We start from the raw sequence: 20,290 nt of genomic DNA, 5'->3' as shown, positions 1-20,290 counted from the left end.
AACTTTAGTTGACCTAATGTGATGATTTGACTAACTCGAGTTGGCTTGCTGCAATGTGTTGCTGATTTGGGTGAATCTAATGTAATGACCTCACCAGCTCGAATCGAATTGATGTCATGACTTGCTAATTCACGTCGACCTGGAATGGAATGATTTGACTAGCTCAAGTTGGCTTGCTGTAATATGTTGCTAATTTGGGCCAACCTGCTGTAATGATTTGATCAACTTGAATAGACAGTAAGTAATGATTTGACTAACTCAAAATGTAAATAATTGTCTAATTTGAGCTACATCACCTGGTATGAGTCGATTTGTTTAAGTTGAGTTGACAGAGACCATGTGACTAGTTATTATGGACCTAGAACACATACCAGAAAACAAAATGGCCATATTGCTTAGGTTAACTACAAGATGTGCGTCCATTTTAGCTACTCGAGTCTAAGTAAACAAAACATGGTTACAAGTACTACCATGACAATTCATTACATGTTGAGAAGTGTGCCAAAAAACGAAGTAGTGAATTAGTAGCTACATGTATTTACATAACATGCTAAACTTGCCAAAATGTACATATATATACAATGCAAAACTCAAAACAATGCGTTCATAATTATTACTGTATATATAAATTTGCCTTCTGAAGTTGGAATGAAAATTAGATTCATTTAAAATTAAAAAATTAGACATAAAATAATGTAAAATTTATGGAAGCATTTCTCCGAGCGATTCTGAAATATTATGTAATTCTAACAGTAACATCATCCTGACAAATTTACCAAAAGTGGCCAATAATTGTCCATAAAAGTCAATCTGGAGCCATCTTGGTTGAAAGTCATCTAACTCTATACTCTAATCTGATGCAATAAATTCTTCCATGTTATGTTATTCTAGCAACAACAACAAATCATCATAAAATTACCAGGTTTGAACAATGAGTGATATATAATAACCATATGAAATCAAAATTTCGCAATGATAGCACAACTAGTAAAATATATAATACTAGTAAAAAACTCATAGGCGATCGATGGCTAAGTTATTAGACTGACTAAAGAGAACCACATGTACTACGCAAAAACATCAGAGCATGTATATTTGACAGCAAAAGGGGTATGCGTATATATCAAAGAGTTCACTATCAGCTATCGGGATCATGCAGCTGATTGCCTCTGGAATTTGTATCTCCAGGATTGTGAAGGTATATTTAAAGATGCTCCATCTTCTCCTGCATAGTAGCCAGAGCTAAATAAACACATTTTTTATTATCAATCTAAAAGTGCAAGAATTCCTCTGTGTGATAGCCATGAACAAGTGACACACCTTGAACAAGTGATGTGCTTTGGACAAGTGATACCCTCCTTGGACAAGTGACACCCCCCTTGGACAAGCGACACCCCCTTGGACAAGCGACACCCCCCTTGGACAAGCGATGTCCCTATGACAAATTACACACACCCCTTGAGCAAGTGACACGCAATGAACGAGTGACACCCCTTGAACGAGTGATGCCCCCTGGACAAATAAAGCCACCCTCTTTGACAAGCAACGCCCCTTGAACAAGTGATACTGCCCTGGGAAAGTGATGCCCCTTAGGAAAGTAACGCCCCTTGAAAAAGTGACGCGAGTTGAACCAGTGACGTCCCTTGACCAAGTGACGCACTTTGAACAAGAGACACGCCTTGAACAAGTGACGGCCCCTGAGACAGTGACGTGCATTGAAAAAGTGATGCGTGTTGAACAAGTGACACCCCCTTAGACAAGTGACGCTTTCCTTAAGCAATTGATGCCCCCCATTGAGAGAGTGATGCCCCCTTGGGAGGGTGACACCCTTTGGGAAGGTGACGTTCTTTGAGAGGGTGACACTCCTTAAACAAGTGACAACTTGAACAAGTAACACGCCTTGAACAAATGACGCACCTTGAAGTTTTGAGCCACCAAAACGTTTTTGATAAAAAACCGTTTTTACATTAAAAAACAGTACATTGTCTGCACAGAAATGGAAGGAAATAGCAATCTGCATATGTTGAGCCAATAAAAATATGCTTACAAGTAACCCTGAGATTAGTTTCGCTTGGCAAAAACTTGATTTATCATGGCGATTTTTTCTTCACAATGATGCCAGTTGTGTCAGATGCATTACAGCTATGGAGGCTCAATTAATTGTAGACCAATAGTCTTTGATTATCTATTGAACAATAGTGCTATAGTAAATGATTATCTTATTTGTTAGCAGTAATATCAATGGCATAAGCTATAATAATACAGTAGTCGAGTAGTCGCTCCGACACCATAAATAAACCGTTCCCAAAAAGTTTACGCTATAGGAATATCACGCTATACATGTAATTTGCCTAATCCGCTCCAAGACCTTTCCAAATTAACTCTCTTGGCCATACAAGGAAGAAAAACTAGACTTGACTTTTTAATTTTTTGGCTGCATCTAATTGCGGTATTATTGGTTTGCATCAGACAACTTTTCTCCTTTTTCTTATCATTTTCACTTGTTTTATGATTCATGATTGCGGCAATGTTACAATGAGTTAAGAACTTTTTCGACCTCTATTTACAATGGTTTGTTTATTTTTTCTAGACAGCAAGGTCTATTCCGCAAAGGAAAACTGATAACAAGTATCTTATACGTCTTCAATAAAATAAAACAAAACCATTTTTTCACTGCAATAAGAGCGATGTGTCTGTCGTCTATGTCTTTAGGAGGCCAAGGTAACGATAATAGATATATTTCGATGATAATCCAGCTCGTGACATTCAGATTGGAAGACCGACACTAACACCTTGAGATACTCAAACGTACCTGCAACCTATTTGCCTAGCTTGTTTCCGTAGTAGCACAATTTCCTTCAGACTTTCTTCGAGTAACAAGGACATTTTATGCTCCTCTTCAGCAAATACTAAAACACACAGTAATGGTATAGACTGAGAACCTGGTGTTGCAACTGACGCTACACTAACAACAGGCTATAAAAGGACACACATACCCTTTGTCTTTAGCCTGTCTGCTTCTTGAAGAACATCAATACTTTTTCTAGCAGCGGTCAGTGCTACAAGATAGCAGAGACTAGCGAAATGGCGTTGCACGGGTATTAAAAATCAGCTTATAAACAATGAGAGGTAATGTAATTGCCTGCCACTTGCTATTAGCTTGGCACATTGCCAATGGATAATGTGGGTAAGCTTATTAATAGGAGCTAACTACTTGCTCTTACGATTGAGCATGCATAAAATTACGCTGCGGCCTTCCATGAGTCGTAACTAGACCTGCACGATGTTTCGGTTTGATTCGGTGGTTGCGGTTAGTTTATATTTAATCGAGCCGAATGATTAATTTTCTGACATCGAACAAAACCGAAAACACCGGTTAACCGGTGTGAGTTTGAGGTGCGGTTTCGGTTTCCATATCATAAAAACTGTGTCTGCGTGCTTGGGCAGTTACACGGAATCTTCCATGGAAATTGACACTACTTTCTCTCGAAAGGTTTTTTACTCTTTACTTTACATATACGTAGATATCACATCCATTCTCGAAAGCTATTTATCCCTCCCGCTGCCATAAACGCTTTTATGCGTTTTCTAGGGTCCACTGCCATAGATGCATTATTGCGACTTTCCCAGCAATACGTAGTAACCTGTTTTTATTATTCGTTGACAACATAACCCACGGTCTTTAACCCACTCAGGACTGTTCCCGAATACCTCGGGAAGAGTTGTGCTCTCCAGGGCCCATTCCCGAAGTACTCGGGTTAAACTTTGATTTGCTCTATTGCTTAGCTGTTTAGGTACATCGGTTTTTTTCATTCACCAAACGAAGTTTAAGAGTCTGGGCATCATTTTGATACCAAATATGTGATTGGACAAAAAAGTTTTAACTAACAAATTATGTGATAGATATCAACTGTTTTGGAAATTTGATGATCGCCATTTTGGAAAAGGTTTATCCGAACGATGGCAAAATTTTTAAGTGAATTAGATGCGGTAATCAGCTCAGGGGAAGAAAATAGCAACAAAAGTAATGTTCAAGAAGAAAATGAGAATTTTCTGATGAAAGAAGGTAAGTTTTATGTGGCTATTTATAGAATTTTACCGAAAAAAAAACGATAAAAAGCCGAAATTTTTCTTGTGAATTTCTAACAAACTTTATTCTAACAGTGTAAGATATGGATTTTTTTCATGATGCACATGGTTATAACATTTTCAATCCAATAAAATTTAGATCTTTTTGCAGCATGAACTCATCACTCTATTACCCCATAATAAACAATAGTTTTATGATTTCCTTGTAGAACTACAAGATAATAAAAATTTCTTATTTCATTTATATCCAATTGTTCAACCCACAATTAGTCAAGCATATAGTTCTCAACATCAACATCTACTATAAACTACCCCCAACCACTAGGCTCTAATATTGGTCGATAGGGGACACTTACCACAGTAATCATCTTCATGACTTTTTGTGTTTATATTTACAGTATCAAAAAATATTTGCAATTTGTATTACCAATTGTTAGCTGCAGTAGACTACTTATTTTCAATTTGTTATCAGGTATTTACCCTAAAAAGCTACTAAAGCACAATTTTTTTAGGCTGTATCATATTTGCTACATGAAGGTGAAGACAGTCAAGGGCTTGTGAGTGATGATGCCGTTGATGATGAGCCTAGGGCTTCAACACCAATATCTGATGAATACTGCATCAACTAACTTATAATGGCAGCAAATATGCATGTGCAGATGGCATCAAATAACTCTCACCGTGTCATAATTTTTTAATGAACACACCCTTATTATACATGTATATATTGTTTCGTTTTCATGCATATTCATTTTTACTGTATTTTTTACAATATATTTTACTGTATTTTTACACCTATTTTTTTGCTGGTAATTGATTGTCTGTTAGCTGGTAACTTGAGTATTTTTTATGCATAATATATTCATAATAACCTCTGCAATGCATTTCAATATAAATTAACAAATTGTTTGATTATATAATTGATAAAACTGTCAGTGACGTAGTGTTGGTTAGAAGCTAGTAACACCTGTTCTATTGCTCGGAATTGAGAAATCTTTTTTTTTATTTGCTGCTGATAAAGTTTGCTATCAATCTAACATAGGTCCAACAATGTCAGTATCAAAAAACTGCTTGTGAGCTGCTACGAAAAATGAAAAACAATTTTGATAAAAAAAAGGTCACAGAATTATTAGAAATTGTGGTCAGTAGAATTTGTAAGGAAGCACAAAAATTTATATCACATTGTAGCCTAGAATGTCTTTGTTAAGCTGCAAAAAACAAATCAAGATTATTTTGAAAAGAACTCTAGTTATACTCAATTTTGTGTAGCTCTATTTTAATTGTAAGGCTAGTGAAAAATTAATTGGGCTGGGGGAGCAGTCAACCAATAACTAATTAGTCCTGAATGGGTTAAGACTTGTACGAAGATGACAGTGTTGTCCGAAAACTTCTCTAAAAGAATCAGCCTAAAACAACGAAGCAATTTTAACCTTTCTAACCTAAAACGAACATTTTTTTGTGTGAGTTCATTTTTGTGTACCGCGTGCGAGTCAGAAAACAGGTAATTAGTTATGTTGATCACATTATAGCCAATTCAGATTTTCGTGATCATACTGATAATTAAAGTAGCAGCATTGTCTCTGATAGTGGTGAAAGTAATAGTTTTGTAAGAGTAAAGAACATTGTGGAGAATCGTTTTAGCTTCGCATCGATCGTAGCTTCACACAGCTTTATCATTGCACAAAGTATAGATCCATTGAATTTTTGGATAGCAATGTTGGTTAAAATGTTGTCAAAATAAAATATGTACCATAACAAACATGTTCTAGATAAAGATTGAAAAAAAATACTGTATACATATCATGAAGCAATAACGGCAGCTTTCGGTAAAATGGCTGGCACTGGGTAGATACTTGAATTTGTACATGGTTGGCAGTGAAAGGGTTAAATTTCATTACAAAAATCTGAAGTTAAGGTTCATGAAATGAGGATGTTCCTGTTGTCTCGGTGTCAGGTTAACCGCAATCAATTGTGACACCGTTTGACACCGTGGTGAGTCCTCATGTGTGTCGGTTATAAACGGTGTTCGATTGAAGTTGAGGTCGATAACCGAATTGGCATGGGGAGACAAATCGTGCAGGTCTAGTCGTAACGGAGAGTGGTAGCGCATTTGCACCCATATAACGACATATATCGCCTAATGAGTATATCAAGCTCGTGCTGCTTAATTGAAAAGGGATTGGACTGGCCAACGGAAGGGTCTGAGATCAAATCTTCTGTGGTACTGATTCCAAGATTTTAATAGTTATAGCTGGACAAACACACAAACTTTGAGAAATATATCTATAGATTACTAGCATCAACCAAGTAGCATGAAGAAGCTCTGACCAATCTCTCAGTCCTAAGATCATTTCTGTTTTAACTACCATCATCATGTTGAAAGGTTTTACGGTATGGCCACACGTGGCCATACCGTAATCAACGAAAACCACGAAATCACGAAAACCACGAAATCATTCAGCCAAAATTTGCAGAAGTTTTAGAGCTGTGCATGCACACTAAAGTCATCGATCAAACGCTGCTAATTGGTTGAACAAGTTATTAGCGACTGATTTTAGCAGCTTTTGCGATTGGTATAGTTCAAGACATGTATTACAACATACAATAAAGTACCAGCGCAATTAAACATAATACATACGATGTAGCCTGGGCATGGCTCTCGTGGGGGATTGGGAGAGAGAGCCTGGGACACATAGCGAAAAAAAGGTAAGATAACTTCTGCAAAACTAGCGACATATGTTACATATGATGCTCAGACTGATACTGAAGCGTGTCGTTAGATTCAGATCTCACGATGTATTAGATGTGGCGCGTTTAAAAGCCTAGTGTCACGGTCACGTGACTTGATCTAGTAAAAAGCCCTGTATTTTTGATAGACTGGGTGGTTACGTAACACCCCGTTTGATATTAAAACGATAAGAACCATAGGTAACTATTCTCTTGCGTTTTCACGTTAGCAGTTTCATTTCCTATACTGATACAAAATGGAGCAATTCAAAAATTACTATCAAAGCTAGGCATTGTCACACTGAGGCCAGAACAGTTTCAAGCTTTACAACATATTATCGCAGGTTTTGACCAATTTATAGTTCTTCCTACTGGCTTTGGAAAAGAGTATTTGCTTTCAGATGGCACCGTTTTGCAGTGTTAGGTCCGAGTTGTTCATAATAACTGTCGCAAGTAATCATAATACTCGTGAGTAAAATAAAACTGAGATTACTTTTTACTAGACAAACTTTTCTTTACTAGCAGCGTGCGATTCATTTTTGTCGTTCTATTGCTATTCGTTTGCTATGTTTGTATTGTTATTGTGAATTTTTTTATTCAATCGATTTCATTTTTTATTAAATCATATTAAAATATAATGAATTGAACATATGAAATAATATAATTCTCGTGATTGATTTATTATGCAACCAACATTTCATACTTACTAACCAGCGTTTGTTTGCTGCCAATTCAGATTAACAATAATACATAATACTTGTGTAGATCATAAATAAGACCGTCACACGATACTCTTTCGGAAATAACGATGGTGATATTAGCGACTTCAGAAGTCGACTTTTAGAGTTGTCTTCCCCGCGTGTTGCTATGTGTCCCAGGTTTTCTCTCAATCCCCACGAGAGCCATGCCCAGGCTACATACGATGCAACTGCACAGATGTTTTCTATAGAATTCTTAAAGGAACACAGGTTAGCCGCTGAGCTGTACAAGTTGGGTCACCATATGCGGATGGAATGTGGACACATGAGCTACGACAAAGCCAGTTTCTATTGTTAGAGCTTTTAAGGAAATTGGCATAATGTTGAGCCACTACTGGTCGGCAAGCCTGATAATGAGGATGAACCCGGAATATTGAACAAAATGTTGGAAAACGAGTGCATATTTTATCCAATAAAGTTGACTAAGATCACCGTTTCATCTTTGTTGTTTTAAAAATTGTTTTATAATATGGTGTGCTTCATGTATTGGTAAGTACAGAAATAGACCACTAGATTGAGACTGCGTCCAATGATACGATGCTCCCTATAGCCCAAAAAATACGGTACTTCTATCTTCTACTGTTTCATAATTTAGGCTATTTATAAAATACAATGAAATTTTATGCACTTTACTCATTATAAGTAAAAAAACGCTTATCTAAGCGTTACATTACATATTGAAATCATATTTATGCTATCATAAGTTATTTTAATCGCTTGAATGAAAACACGGTTAGGGGTTGAGATTAAATTAACGCTATAAACGGGATTTGAACTTCCGACATTCAACTTTGTGTATCAAAACTTCAACGCTGTAAATGTGTAGATACTCATTCTCGGTGCTTCACCGCATCACGTCTGACTATTTTCTAGAGCACAATAGAAGACCGCCAGTAAATTTAATAAAAATTATTAATATAATTAATAATGAAACACCAAGTGATTTGTGTGTGGATGCTTTCAGCAAAGGCAGAGTGAGAGTAGTTGATACTATTATAATGTATTCTACCTTCCAATATCGGTTGCTGCTGCCATCTCATTGGCAGTTCTGCTGTTTCCCTCTTCTTCTCATGCTGAGCTTCTTTTAGTGGAGTTCTTTTTTCTCGGTTTTTGAGGTCGAGTATAAATGAAATAGTCTCCAGAGTCGCGAAACCCAGCATGGCATACAAAGCCATTGCGTGCCATCTTCGAGCTGCCCTGTGAAGTGCTGTACCGAGGTCCCTTCCCACCTCCTCCTTCTCACATAGCAGCTCATCAGCTGATTCTCTAAGCCGAGTTAGTAGCAGACGCGAGACTTCTGTGTGACCTGTTTGAGCAGCTATTATCGCAGCGGTGGGTGAGTCATGTCTCCTGATAGATCGCATGAGCCATGAGATATCACGAGGTTGGATGCCCTCTAGACACTCTTTTAGTGCAGGAATGTCTGCCTCTGACTTTGTGGTGTATCGCCTCAGCCACTCATCCATCTATCTGCTGATACATACGGTAAGATGATAGAATTAAATTATAATATGACAGACAAGTAATGAAAGGATAGGACTCAGTTGCTGATGTAAATTGTGAAAGCTGCATGCGAGAAAACACAAGTGTTGCTGAAGGCAGCCTCTCGCAATGCACCTAGTATACTGTGGTGAAATTATGTGGTCAGGCTATGCATTATCGAGTCTTTAATATAACACTGATTGCCAAAACAGGTCTTTGCCTTTTCTGAGTTAGCTTCTCATTAAATCTTGCAAATCTATTGATAGCCTGTGTTCTGTACTCGTTTGTCAACTGTAAGCATTAGTTACCATTATTATCTATGAACACTGGCTTACAAAAAGCGAAGGTTAAGGTAACTGGTGTTGAGATATAGCTCGATGCCATGGATTTAACAGTGTGAGCTTTGATTTACGTGTATTGCCTTCATAATTTATGCAGGATGAGAGAGACGTACAGAGGATTGTGGGATAAAAATAGCAAACATAAAATGCTCACATTTGGGAGTTGTTCTCTCTTTTGATGGTGGAGGCAATTGCTAAACATAACATTGTAGCATAAGTAATAAAATAAATGTTGGATTGTTAGTTTAATAACCAGAAGATTGCTAGCTTTTATTTTTTCTTTAGGAGAAGCCGAGGTGTTCAAAGAGAGCAAAAGCTTTTGGGACCACTCTCGGAATTCAATTATTTATACGACAGACTATTGAAGTAAATTCTACTCGACAAGGATAGACAACTCCCAACTCAAAAGCGAGTTCACGCAAACTCGATGAGTCGATAACAGACTTGTGAGTGAGCCGATAAACAGACTCGAGAGTGAGCCGATAAGCAGACTCGATGGTGTCTTTTCTCAACTATTACACCCTAGCAAGCCAAGCGCAATAATTCTTGATGTTCGGTCAATAGCACTTATAGTGAATGCAGCTGTGATACACTGGCTAATATCACAATGCTAAAGTCAGAAACAGTGACAAGAATTTTATACACTATATGCTTTTGAAAATCAAGCAGAGCTTATTGTAAAGAACGCGGTATCTTTATTGGTGTTATATCTCTCAGTACCAAGCAGTAACCCACCAGCAATGATAAAACTGACAGGTTATATAGCAATCCCAGGAAAAAATCTACAATTGATTGGCTGCACAGTAATCAGGTCAATCAATTCCACAATAACATATTTCGAATACAAAAACGATAACATTTGTCTAACTAATTTGATAACTAATCACACAATACGAGTATTAATAATTTTTTTTGTTTGTATAGTAACATGCAAATCTTAGAACAATATGGTAATAAATGGTTAACATAAAAAAATTGCTAGTATAACACATACATATACTCTACATTGGACAAGTGTTAAGCGTGCGCCTTATAAATGACTATTCAAATTTGTCTGAATTGCGACGAACGTAATATAGATCCATTGTGTCTGCGATTTGAAGCTGCTGGATTATAGGCTTAGAAAAGACGTCATCAACTCTCTTACGCATGCTGACTGTTTATAAATACGAGTACACACACTGACAGTTCATTCGCTTTTACAAGCATGAAACACTCGTGTACTTTTTGCGATTTTTCTTGCAACAAGAAGCGCGACCTACAGAGGCACGCTCGTGTACAAAGACACCGCTGCTACTCTTGTGATGAGGTGTTCACCACCCAGCCTCTCCAGCAAGCGCACATCTCTGCTGAGCACCGAAGAACACAGTCTACCCAGACTGAACCCCAGAGACCGAGGGCGTGTTTACCCCGTCGTCAACACAATCACCGAGGGCAACGTTACGCAAGGCCACGGCAGGACCGACGGTCGTACTGGAGGCCAGCCCGTGACACTTGTCTTACTGCACAGCATGAAGTGGAGTCCAAGATCGTTCACTCATCGGTAGACCAAATTGGGGACGACAGTGACCCTCTCGGGCTACTGGACTCACCAGTCAAAATCGATTTCTGAGTGCCAGTAGTCCCACCAACCACCTCAGCCCTTTTCAGGGCTATCATTTCCATTTTGAGGGTTTTGTTCTGCAACGACAATGGTGGAAACTCGGTGTCGTACTTATCATCCACTTTTTTTTTTACACTATTAATAGCAGCTTTTTGATCATTGTGCTTGAGAATGATATACGCTAAGTTTCTTTGAGTACGTTTTTGTTTGACTACGCGTTTGTATTTACTTATTCTGGCAAGTTGTAATTTTCTAGATAATACATTGTTGTTGTATTGGTCTACACACGGTATCTTATTTATGCACAGCTCGGTCTACTCACAACTAATCACAGGTGTTACTGAATCATTGACCAACACACGTACTACACTAATACTACCATATTTATTTAATCACATTTGGTAAGTTCAGTCAACTTGTAATATATCCCACATAGTAGTGTTTGCAAGCGCCGTAAGTCGCTATACTAGCGAGAGGCAACCGCAAAACTTCACTGCATAACGTGTGCGAAAGCGAGGTCCGAAATGTGATACTTTAGCATTAGGCATTAGTAGCATTAACTAAAAAACTAGGCATCAGCAATTGTGTTATTTGATTCCTTATGAAGTGAAAATGTTAACATAGATATAGTGCCCATTTAGTTTTTACAGAAAATTATTTTAAAATTTTTGTTAGTTTTCTAGAAGACCTGCAAACCAAATATAACCTGAAAACTTCAGTGACTTGTAAACAAGATAAACGCATTAAAGATTTAAGCCTAATGACAAAATATCTGTAGAAGAAAGTGTTACAGCTAGAAGACAAGAGTAAAAGCTTCTGCTATGTTATTCCTAGCAAGAACAGTATAGTTAAAACAATCCAAGATATAATGGAGAACATATCGGTCGCGATCTCGCTATTATAGCCGGTAGATAGCAGGTCGTCGTTATTGAACAATAGCTCCACCCCTTATTCGTCAGTTTATCGAATGATTGGCTCAACCGAATGATTTTGCTGTGAAAGTACATAATGAGCCTGCTTATAACGATAGGACCGGCGGTCATCTGCTCAGGCCGCGAAACCGGTGCCGCGTATGAGAAAGCCCGCCCTGACCAAACCGGAAACCAATATGCTAGTTTCCAAACAAACAGTCAATTTTATATACCGGTAATTTCTAGTGCAGAGATCACGACATTAACAAATAAAACTAACTTCTATTTGCAGCAGTTTTAGGATTGATTGCTGTGCTATACACCATTTGAAACCATTATTTGGATTTGGACCAAATCCCCAACAAGATTCTGCCAATAATTGTATAATTTAACACAACAATTTTTAAGCACATGTCAAAGCACAAGTCTTACCTAAATTAGTATAGAGCTCAAATTCTGATAAGGTTTTGCATCTGCTACTTGGCTATCTGATAGGTAGTACCAACTAATTCCTGGTTTGCGTTTCCAAAAGAATTATATGTTTAGGTGTTTGGTAAAAACCGTAGGCGCTGCCGCTAAACAGTCATCAGATGTAACAATTAGGGTTGTGACCAAGTAATAATGCACAATATAACTACTAACCTACTCCTATAACTAGTAGTACTAACGCACTCGTATAACTAGTAGCACTAAAATACTCATATAACTAATAGTACCTACTAGCATACTCATATAACTAATAGTACTAGCATACTCATATAACTAATAGTACTAGCATACTCATATAACTAATAGTACTAGCATACTCATATAACTAACAGTACTAGCATATTCATATAACTAATAGTACTAGCATACTCATATAACTAATAGTACTAGCATACTCATATAACTAATAGTACTAGCATACTCATATAACTAATAGTACTAGCATACTCATATAACTAACAGTACTAGCATATTCATATAACTAATAGTACTAGCATACTCATATAACTAATAGTACTAGCATATTCATATAACTAGTAGTACTCACCAACTCATTTCACATATTAAACAATGTAGAAATGCAAAATGCAAGCTTATTAACATCTAGCCACAGCATTATGCAATGAAAAAGCTGTAATACTTTGCACAGAAATATAACACATTTGCAGAAGTTTATGTTTGGTGACAGATTTAACAATATCATTAAAAGTGAGTAGCAATAAGCTTTTTTAGCCATTTTCACGATTATATTTCTGTCTAAATAATTTGCATAGCTTAGGAAAAAATTACCAAGCATTAATGAAACAAAGGAAACAGCTGTGAAATCAATACATCTAAAAAGACGGTAGAACCACTGTGTATAAGCTCATTGTTTCCATTGCTTAGAAGGTTCTAAGCAAAGTATGAAAATTGATTTTATGATTTAGTGGCCCACAATATCGAGACAAGTCGTTTTGGCAGTACTGTCAAAATTTATGAGCTCGCCGAGAAAAAGGAGACATGTAAAGGGTGCTATGTAAATAAAGAAAAACGCTAGAAACAGAGCCAGGTGGTGAAGAACCTCATAAGCATTGCATAGTTTCTCATAATCATTGCATAGTTTCTAATCAGCATTGCATAGTTCCTCATAAGCATTGCGTAGTTTCTCATAAGCATTGCGTAGTTTCTCATAAGCATTGAATAGTTTCTCATAATCATTGCATAGTTTCTAATCAGCATTGCATAGTTTCTCATAAGCATTGCGTAGTTTCTCATAAGCATTGCGTAGTTTCTCATAAGCATTGCATAGTTTCTCATAAGCATTGCATAGTTTCTAATCAGCATTGCATATTTTCTCATAAGCATTGCGTAGTTTCTCATAAGCATTGCGTAGTTTCTCATAAGCATTGCGTAGTTTTTCATAAGCATTGCATAGTTTCTCATAAGCATTGCGTAGTTTCTAATCAGCATTGCATAGTTTCTCATAAGCATTGCGTAGTTTCTCATAAGCATTGAATAGTTTCTCATAATCATAGCATAGTTTCTAATCAGCATTGCATAGTTTCTCATAAGCATTGCGTAGTTTCTCATAAGCATTGCGTAGTTTCTTGCAAGCATTGCGTAGTTTCTCATAAGCATTGTGTAGTTTCTCATAAGCATTGCATAGTTTCTCATAAGCATTGCATAGTTTTTAATAAGCATTGCGTAGTTTCTCATAAGCATTGCGTAGTTTTTCATAAGCATTGCGTAGTTTCTCATAAGCATAGCGTAGTTTCTCATAAGCATTGCGTAGTTTCTCATAAGCATGGCGTAGTTTTTCATAATCATTGCGTAGTTTCTCATAAGCATTGCATAGTTTCTCATAAGCATTGCATAGTTTCTCATAAGCATTGCAGTTTCTCATAAGCATTGCATAGTTTCTCATAATCATTGCGTAGTTGCTCATAATCATTGCGTAGTTTCTCATAACCATTGCGTAGTTTCTCATAATCATTGCGTAGTTTCTCATAAGCACTGCGTAGTTTCTCATAAGCATTGCTTAGTTTCTCATAAGCATTGTGTAGTTTCTCACAAGCACTGCGTAGTTTCTCGTAAGCATTGCGTAGTCTCTCGCAAGCATTGTGTAGTTTCTCATAAGCATTGCGTAGTTTCTCATAAGCATTGCATAGTTTCTCATAAGCATTGCATAGTTTCTCATAAGCATTGCGTAGTTTCTCATAAGCATTGCGTAGTTTCTCATAAGCATTGCGTAGTTTTTCATAAGCATTGCGTAGTTTCTCATAAGCATTGAGTAGTTTCTCATAAGCATTGCGTAGTTTCTCATAATCATTGCAGTTTCTCATAAGAATTGCATAGTTTCTCATAAGCTTAGCCTTCTCAGGGAAGGAGATTAACAACATCAACTACAGTGCATGCTCTCTGCAGTCTGAAAAGGAGTCACTTCTCAAAGATGTGTTCTATATTCTCTGACAGCCTTTTAAATAAAACTAGCAGATGATTTTTTCCAAGCTTCTACGTTGGGGGCGTCATTGACAACCACTCAATTTCTTGAAGTTGAAAAAAGGCTAGCATGACATTAAAAAGCATAATTTAGCAGTGGATGAGAAGCATTATCTATTGTGGGCAACAGAAGCCAATATGGAAAGATAATTGACAGACAATATAATACTTGTAGCATTAAACAGAAGTTTAGAATCGACAAATGTATTTGTTCTCTCAACAAACTTGCCAGGAACACTATATACAAGGCAGTACAAACGTTGTATAGCTATAGCGGCATCTAACATTTGATTGGACACTAGTGTCAATTTGAGTGAGCTTATTGGACGAAAATCTTCTCATCACGAGGCTTGCTAACTGGACAAGTAGCCTCTACAAGAATACATAGAAAACAGATTGTCAAACATCATGGATAAGCAGGAGAAGATGATTGGGAAAAACTAACAAACAATACAATGATGGTATTAAATATGATGATTTGAAACTGACTACCTACTTCAAAAACAAAAGATGGACAATCTTTGATATGAAACACTTCCAAAAGAGCAAATTTGTAAACACTACCCTAGGACACTTATTTTGCTAATATTTAGTTCCGTTAGTAGCACACAGAGTAAAATTCCGCTGCAACTTAATTTCGCAGCTCTGATGAGTGCGAAAATATAGTGATATGAAAATAAATGCAGTGGAACAAACAGATTAGATTCCTCAGGTCCAGTTCGCTAGTAAGAAAATTTTTTCAATTTGGGACTAGTTTGTATTTGTAAACCGTAGGTAGAAATGTGTGGACGAGATCGATAACACAATTGTCATTTGTTTCTTGGACTATCAATGACGTCTAGGTCTCTCTATATGACGATTTTATTGTGGATATCAATGAACAAAGCTTTATAATTTCGCGTTTTCGCTAGTTCGTTATGATAGTTTAGTTTCGCTCATGAAAATTTCGCGAGAGGATGACTCCGCGAAAACGCGAAAGTTAGATGATGCGAATACATAAGTGTCCCAGGGTAATACTCGTAACTCGTTGATCACTGCCTCTAAAAGCACAAACACAATCATATAATACTATATCAGCATTTTTAACTTGTCTCCTAAAATGAGGAAGGCCTTTGATCAGTGACATATTTTTTCACCAATAATTCTTTCAAAACAACAGCATTACTCATTTAACTTAGAACTTTTACAACCGCTTTTTTTCCATTGCAGGCTAAAACTGCAATTTTACCACGGTCAAATGACTGTTATGTAAAAAACAATCATTCTAAATAACCACATACATACCAAGAGGAAAAATGAAAAGACAGAGATCAGGAATTATTAAACCATAACTGTCACGAACAACTTTTATTGTATTTGCTAGGTAAATCAGACACGCTGATTCCGAATTTGTACTCAAAATAAAGATTAGTCCACTAACTTTCAGAGTAATGAAGGCTTTTTTACAGCGTTTTAATATCGGTCTCGAAAACAACACAATCGGCATAACAAGCTCCGCCCATAAATACGTGACGTAACCTAGCTTTTTAGGAACAGAAGTTACGTAGGGATGTTTAGACCGATTTAGAATAATAGAGATGGGTGTTTTAAAATCCATTAATATCTAAATTCAGCCTTAAAAATAATATCAGTCTTTTCTGAAAGATAGATAAGCTATTTAGCATTGCATATTTAAAAAAGCGCTATAACAACGCTTGCTTATGAATAAACCGCGCTTTTTGAGCTCATTTTTCTCGGCGTTCAGCCCACTTAAACGTCATGTAACAAGCTACGAGCAATTTTAAATAGTTTATATACCTTTCATAAAAAACTGAAATTATTTTACAGGCTGGATTTAGATAATAATGGGTTTTAAGACACCAATCTCTATTATTCTAAATCGGACTAAACATTCCTAACTTCCGTTCCTGAAAAAGCTAGGTTTCATCACATATTTATGGGCGGAGCTTGTAATGCCGATTGTGTTGTTTTCGAAACGGATATTGAAACACTTTAAAAAAGCCAAAATTACTTTGAAGGTTAGTAGACTAATCTTTATTTTGAGTACAAAATCGGAATCTGCGTGTCTGATTTACCTAATAAATACGATAAAAGTTGTTCGTGACAGTTATGGTTTAAGTTGAACAAAAGTGTTTTGAAAGTTGGCAATCTAATAGTAGTGTGGAAGATCAGCTTGATGCCTACATGATAATAACAATAAAACAAATAAACTGGATTAGAAACAATCATAATTTTTTTCATTTAAATCGGATTTTTGGAAAACATCAATTACCAGTTTTTTTCATAACTGCCAACATAATAATATTTTATCTTGTTGAAGTGTGCCACATGAAAACATTAGCAACATAACAAAACAACTTTGCATCACTTCAATTTATTGAAAGTTGTTTTTATTTAAATTTTGACCAAGTTGTGCAGTTCATATTCAGTGAGATGGAAGATTTTCTTCAGTTCTGAAGAAAATAAATCAAGCATGATATTTTAGTATGATTTAAATCACAGCCTTTGACATGGAAAAAATCATCAAACGTGACTTTCTAGGATGATTTAAATCATTTGATTTTAATCGACCAACCCTGCAAATGAGAGATTTATAACATTCGACTTACGGAAGTTTCATCCTCATAAAGACTCGGAGCATGAAGAAGGATAAAAGAATGCTGCCAAAACCAAGTATAATGAGCAGCATCCTATTGAGCTTTGGAGTCAGAGGATTGTTGGTCTGATCAAGAATCACAAAGCCCATACCACCCAACGCAAACAAGAAACTTGATGCCAATCCTTCCATTATGTACTGAGCATTAATTCGATAGGGCATAAATGCAACCTGTAATATAAGATGAAAAAAGTGATTGGAAAGAAAATTCAAAGCAAAAATTAGGTGAAAGAGATTAATTACACTGAACTAACTGGTCGTGAATTGCCTCTTTCATCTGTGGTTGATCCAATGCTTGGAGGTTCAACAATCACATCGTATATGACTCCTGCAACATCAAAAAGATATATAATGGTTGAATCATTGTGAGTAAAATGTGAGTTTGTAAAATATTAAAAAGATATTACATCATACGACAGCAATACAATGAATTTTAGATATTCTATCAATTTGAGATGTAAGTAATAAGAAAATGAGACAAATAATGCACTTAATTTTGTCCATTTTTAGAAATAGCCAAACCCAATCGGTATATAATTTTATTTTCGCACTCACCTCCAGTGACGAGAAAATATGAAGCCATTGCTATTCCAAAAACCGTCATAGCCGATGGCATTTTTAAAAAGCCAGGCTTCTTTAATCTTAAATTAGGGTGCTCTAAAACTGCAAATGGCAGCGAATAAATAAATTGCAATACCATTTTGAAAGAAAAATTATTTACCGGAAGCGAACGTGGCCCAGCAAAAACTCTTACTTTTACTCGCTGTGCCGAAAGAAAAAACGCGCTCTATAGGCACTCGCTGTGCCGGAGTTGCCTATAGAGCTGCCACATCTATAGGTAACTGCTGTTTTTCGATAGACTTAACGGCACGACGTTTACATAGATGAGAACGAGTACTTAATTAGACTAGAATACCATAAATAAAGTATGAATAAACTCGATGCACTCTATTTGGAAAGGCGCTATTAGCTGACCAATCAACGGCCAAGAACTCGCGTGCGTTTTCGAACTAACATTAATTTAATTTGTGATCGCAATACAGTTTTCGTGATGACGAGGCTTTCCTATCACTTTTAACACCAACTCAGGTTACTACACTGTTTTAAATTTGTATGGTGTTATACTAACAGCAACAAAGTTTTTGTTTGAATTATGATTTACGTACATCTGATAAACCTTTTTTCGAAATAGTTCTTCATTAGTGTAGACCTTACTTTGACCTAGAAGTTAAATACCAATAGTTGGAGAAGCTGTATTTCAAGCCAAATGCAGATCATTTTTTGCTTTTATCTGTATCTTCTATAGTTTGAAAAAAAAACTGGGTTACGTGGCCACCTTAACAAATGCTCGTGAATGTGGTAATAGCGGTTTGTTTCTTTTTGAATTATTTGCTCTATTCATTATGACTGGTCTATCTGGCCTACTAAAATATATCGCTTGCTCCAAATATTTATAACAATTTTGGTTTTATGCTTGGGCTAATAACAATACAAAGTTATGTTCTCAACGAATCATACAATAGTACAGGGAAAGTTAATTTTTTTACCATTTTTACTACTACCATTTTTTCAATCGCTATCAAAAAGAAGAATTGCCATACTCAAACTATATGTGAAGTGTTGTGTTGAACAACTCGAATCATCGTTTTTTCTGAATACAGTAAAATTCAAAACACGACAAAAAGGGCACATATACTCCTTTTATTAGAACTTGTCAATTATATCAATCCTTCTGTCCTAGAACTATATATACATATATATATATATATATATGAAAACTGAGATCGTAAGGATAAACTAACTTTAGAAGAGTAAACTAACAGAAAATTACAAAATTAAATGGAAAAAAATTGTGTAAAAAGTTTAAATCGTGTTCCCATGCTTTTTAAGGCACGATATGCGGTCTTTGTTGGAAAATCTTATCAGTGTTGCAAGCAAATATTGCTTTACATATTTCATCATTGTATTCCTAATAATGAAAACCTTGTTATTTGAATTATGTATATTTATAAAATGGTCTTACTCTTGCAACCATTAAGTACAATCATATTGTACGGATGTTCGTTTATTTACATTTATACCCATATTGCTAAACACCAAACTGTTTCTACCATTTTTATTGTAAGTTCTCTATTTTCAAAGGTGGTGAAGTTTTCAGATAATTTTTAATGCAATGTCTCATTTTTAATATTAAAATTACAATGGTGTAGCTTTAATTTGCACAAATAAAATCATACCATATATCAAGAGTACAGATAGATTGTATGTTTAAATAAATATTCAATATATATATTGAACAAAAATACAATATAAGACTATGGGGAAAATTGAACTAAAAAACCTTAATAAATCAATAGAAATATGAAACCAAAAGTAGATCGTTTTTAATCATACTGTAAAAGTAATCACCACTAGCAGTAGCCCACCGCGAAAGAATTATTTAATTAAAATTTCAAAGTTTTTTTTGTTGTTGACTCATAATAAATAAACTATATTTTGTTTATTGCGTTGTTAGTTGAAATTAAAAAAAATATTTGTTTTAGTTTGAAGTTTTAGTTTGAAGTTTTGGTTTTAGTTATAAATTCAGTAGATTAATTAATTAGTTAATTCTTTAATTAATTAATTGATTAATTAATTCAGTAGATTCTTTAATTAATTAATTCTTTTATTGTGTGACTTCTTTTGTGGCTTTTGATAGTGTTTGAATTTATATGGCTTTTATATGGTGAATTTTGATTTTATCTTATGCTGCCCAT

General features: G+C 35.7%; 4 protein-coding genes across 5 annotated transcripts in view; 1 reads left to right on the top strand and 3 right to left on the bottom strand.

The window, feature by feature from the left end:
- Positions 1–555: 555 nt before the first annotated feature.
- Positions 556–11,905, bottom strand: LOC137398709 (uncharacterized). 2 transcript variants are annotated; one of them, XM_068084896.1, is made up of 5 exons: positions 11,878–11,905; positions 8,584–9,040; positions 2,997–3,059; positions 2,813–2,909; positions 556–1,242 (listed from the first exon to the last, which is right to left on the bottom strand). In XM_068084896.1, the coding sequence occupies exons 2-5, from the start codon at positions 9,038–9,040 to the stop codon at positions 1,152–1,154; spliced, it is 708 nt and encodes a 235-aa protein (XP_067940997.1). In that variant the 5' UTR covers positions 11,878–11,905; the 3' UTR covers positions 556–1,151. The 2 variants fall into 2 exon arrangements, with proteins under 2 accessions (XP_067940997.1, XP_067940996.1); XM_068084895.1 differs by having other exon boundaries at positions 556–1,225.
- A 2,354-nt stretch (positions 11,906–14,259) lies between these two features.
- LOC137398410 (putative golgin subfamily A member 6-like protein 3) lies at positions 14,260–14,778 on the bottom strand. Its single transcript, XM_068084521.1, has one exon. It carries the CDS (start codon positions 14,776–14,778, stop codon positions 14,260–14,262), a length of 519 nt encoding a protein of 172 aa, XP_067940622.1.
- A 200-nt stretch (positions 14,779–14,978) lies between these two features.
- Positions 14,979–18,314, bottom strand: LOC137398501 (oligosaccharyltransferase complex subunit ostc-like). The gene is made up of 4 exons (XM_068084618.1): positions 18,090–18,314; positions 17,789–17,862; positions 17,488–17,705; positions 14,979–15,250 (listed from the first exon to the last, which is right to left on the bottom strand). Exons 1-4 carry the CDS (start codon positions 18,232–18,234, stop codon positions 15,232–15,234), a joined length of 456 nt encoding a protein of 151 aa, XP_067940719.1. The 5' UTR covers positions 18,235–18,314; the 3' UTR covers positions 14,979–15,231.
- A 230-nt stretch (positions 18,315–18,544) lies between these two features.
- Positions 18,545–20,290, top strand: part of LOC137398960 (outer dense fiber protein 2-like) — a 57,313-nt gene continuing 55,567 nt past the window's right edge. The window contains exon 1 of the mRNA XM_068085124.1: positions 18,545–18,623. The gene's annotated coding sequence lies outside the window, so the exon portion shown is untranslated. The remainder of the gene's footprint in view (positions 18,624–20,290) is intronic.

The sequence above is a fragment of the Watersipora subatra genome, chromosome 6, assembly GCF_963576615.1.
Source record: "Watersipora subatra chromosome 6, tzWatSuba1.1, whole genome shotgun sequence".
Lineage (NCBI taxonomy): Eukaryota > Metazoa > Bryozoa > Gymnolaemata > Cheilostomatida > Watersiporidae > Watersipora > Watersipora subatra.
This window is presented reverse-complemented; position numbering and strand designations above follow the sequence as displayed.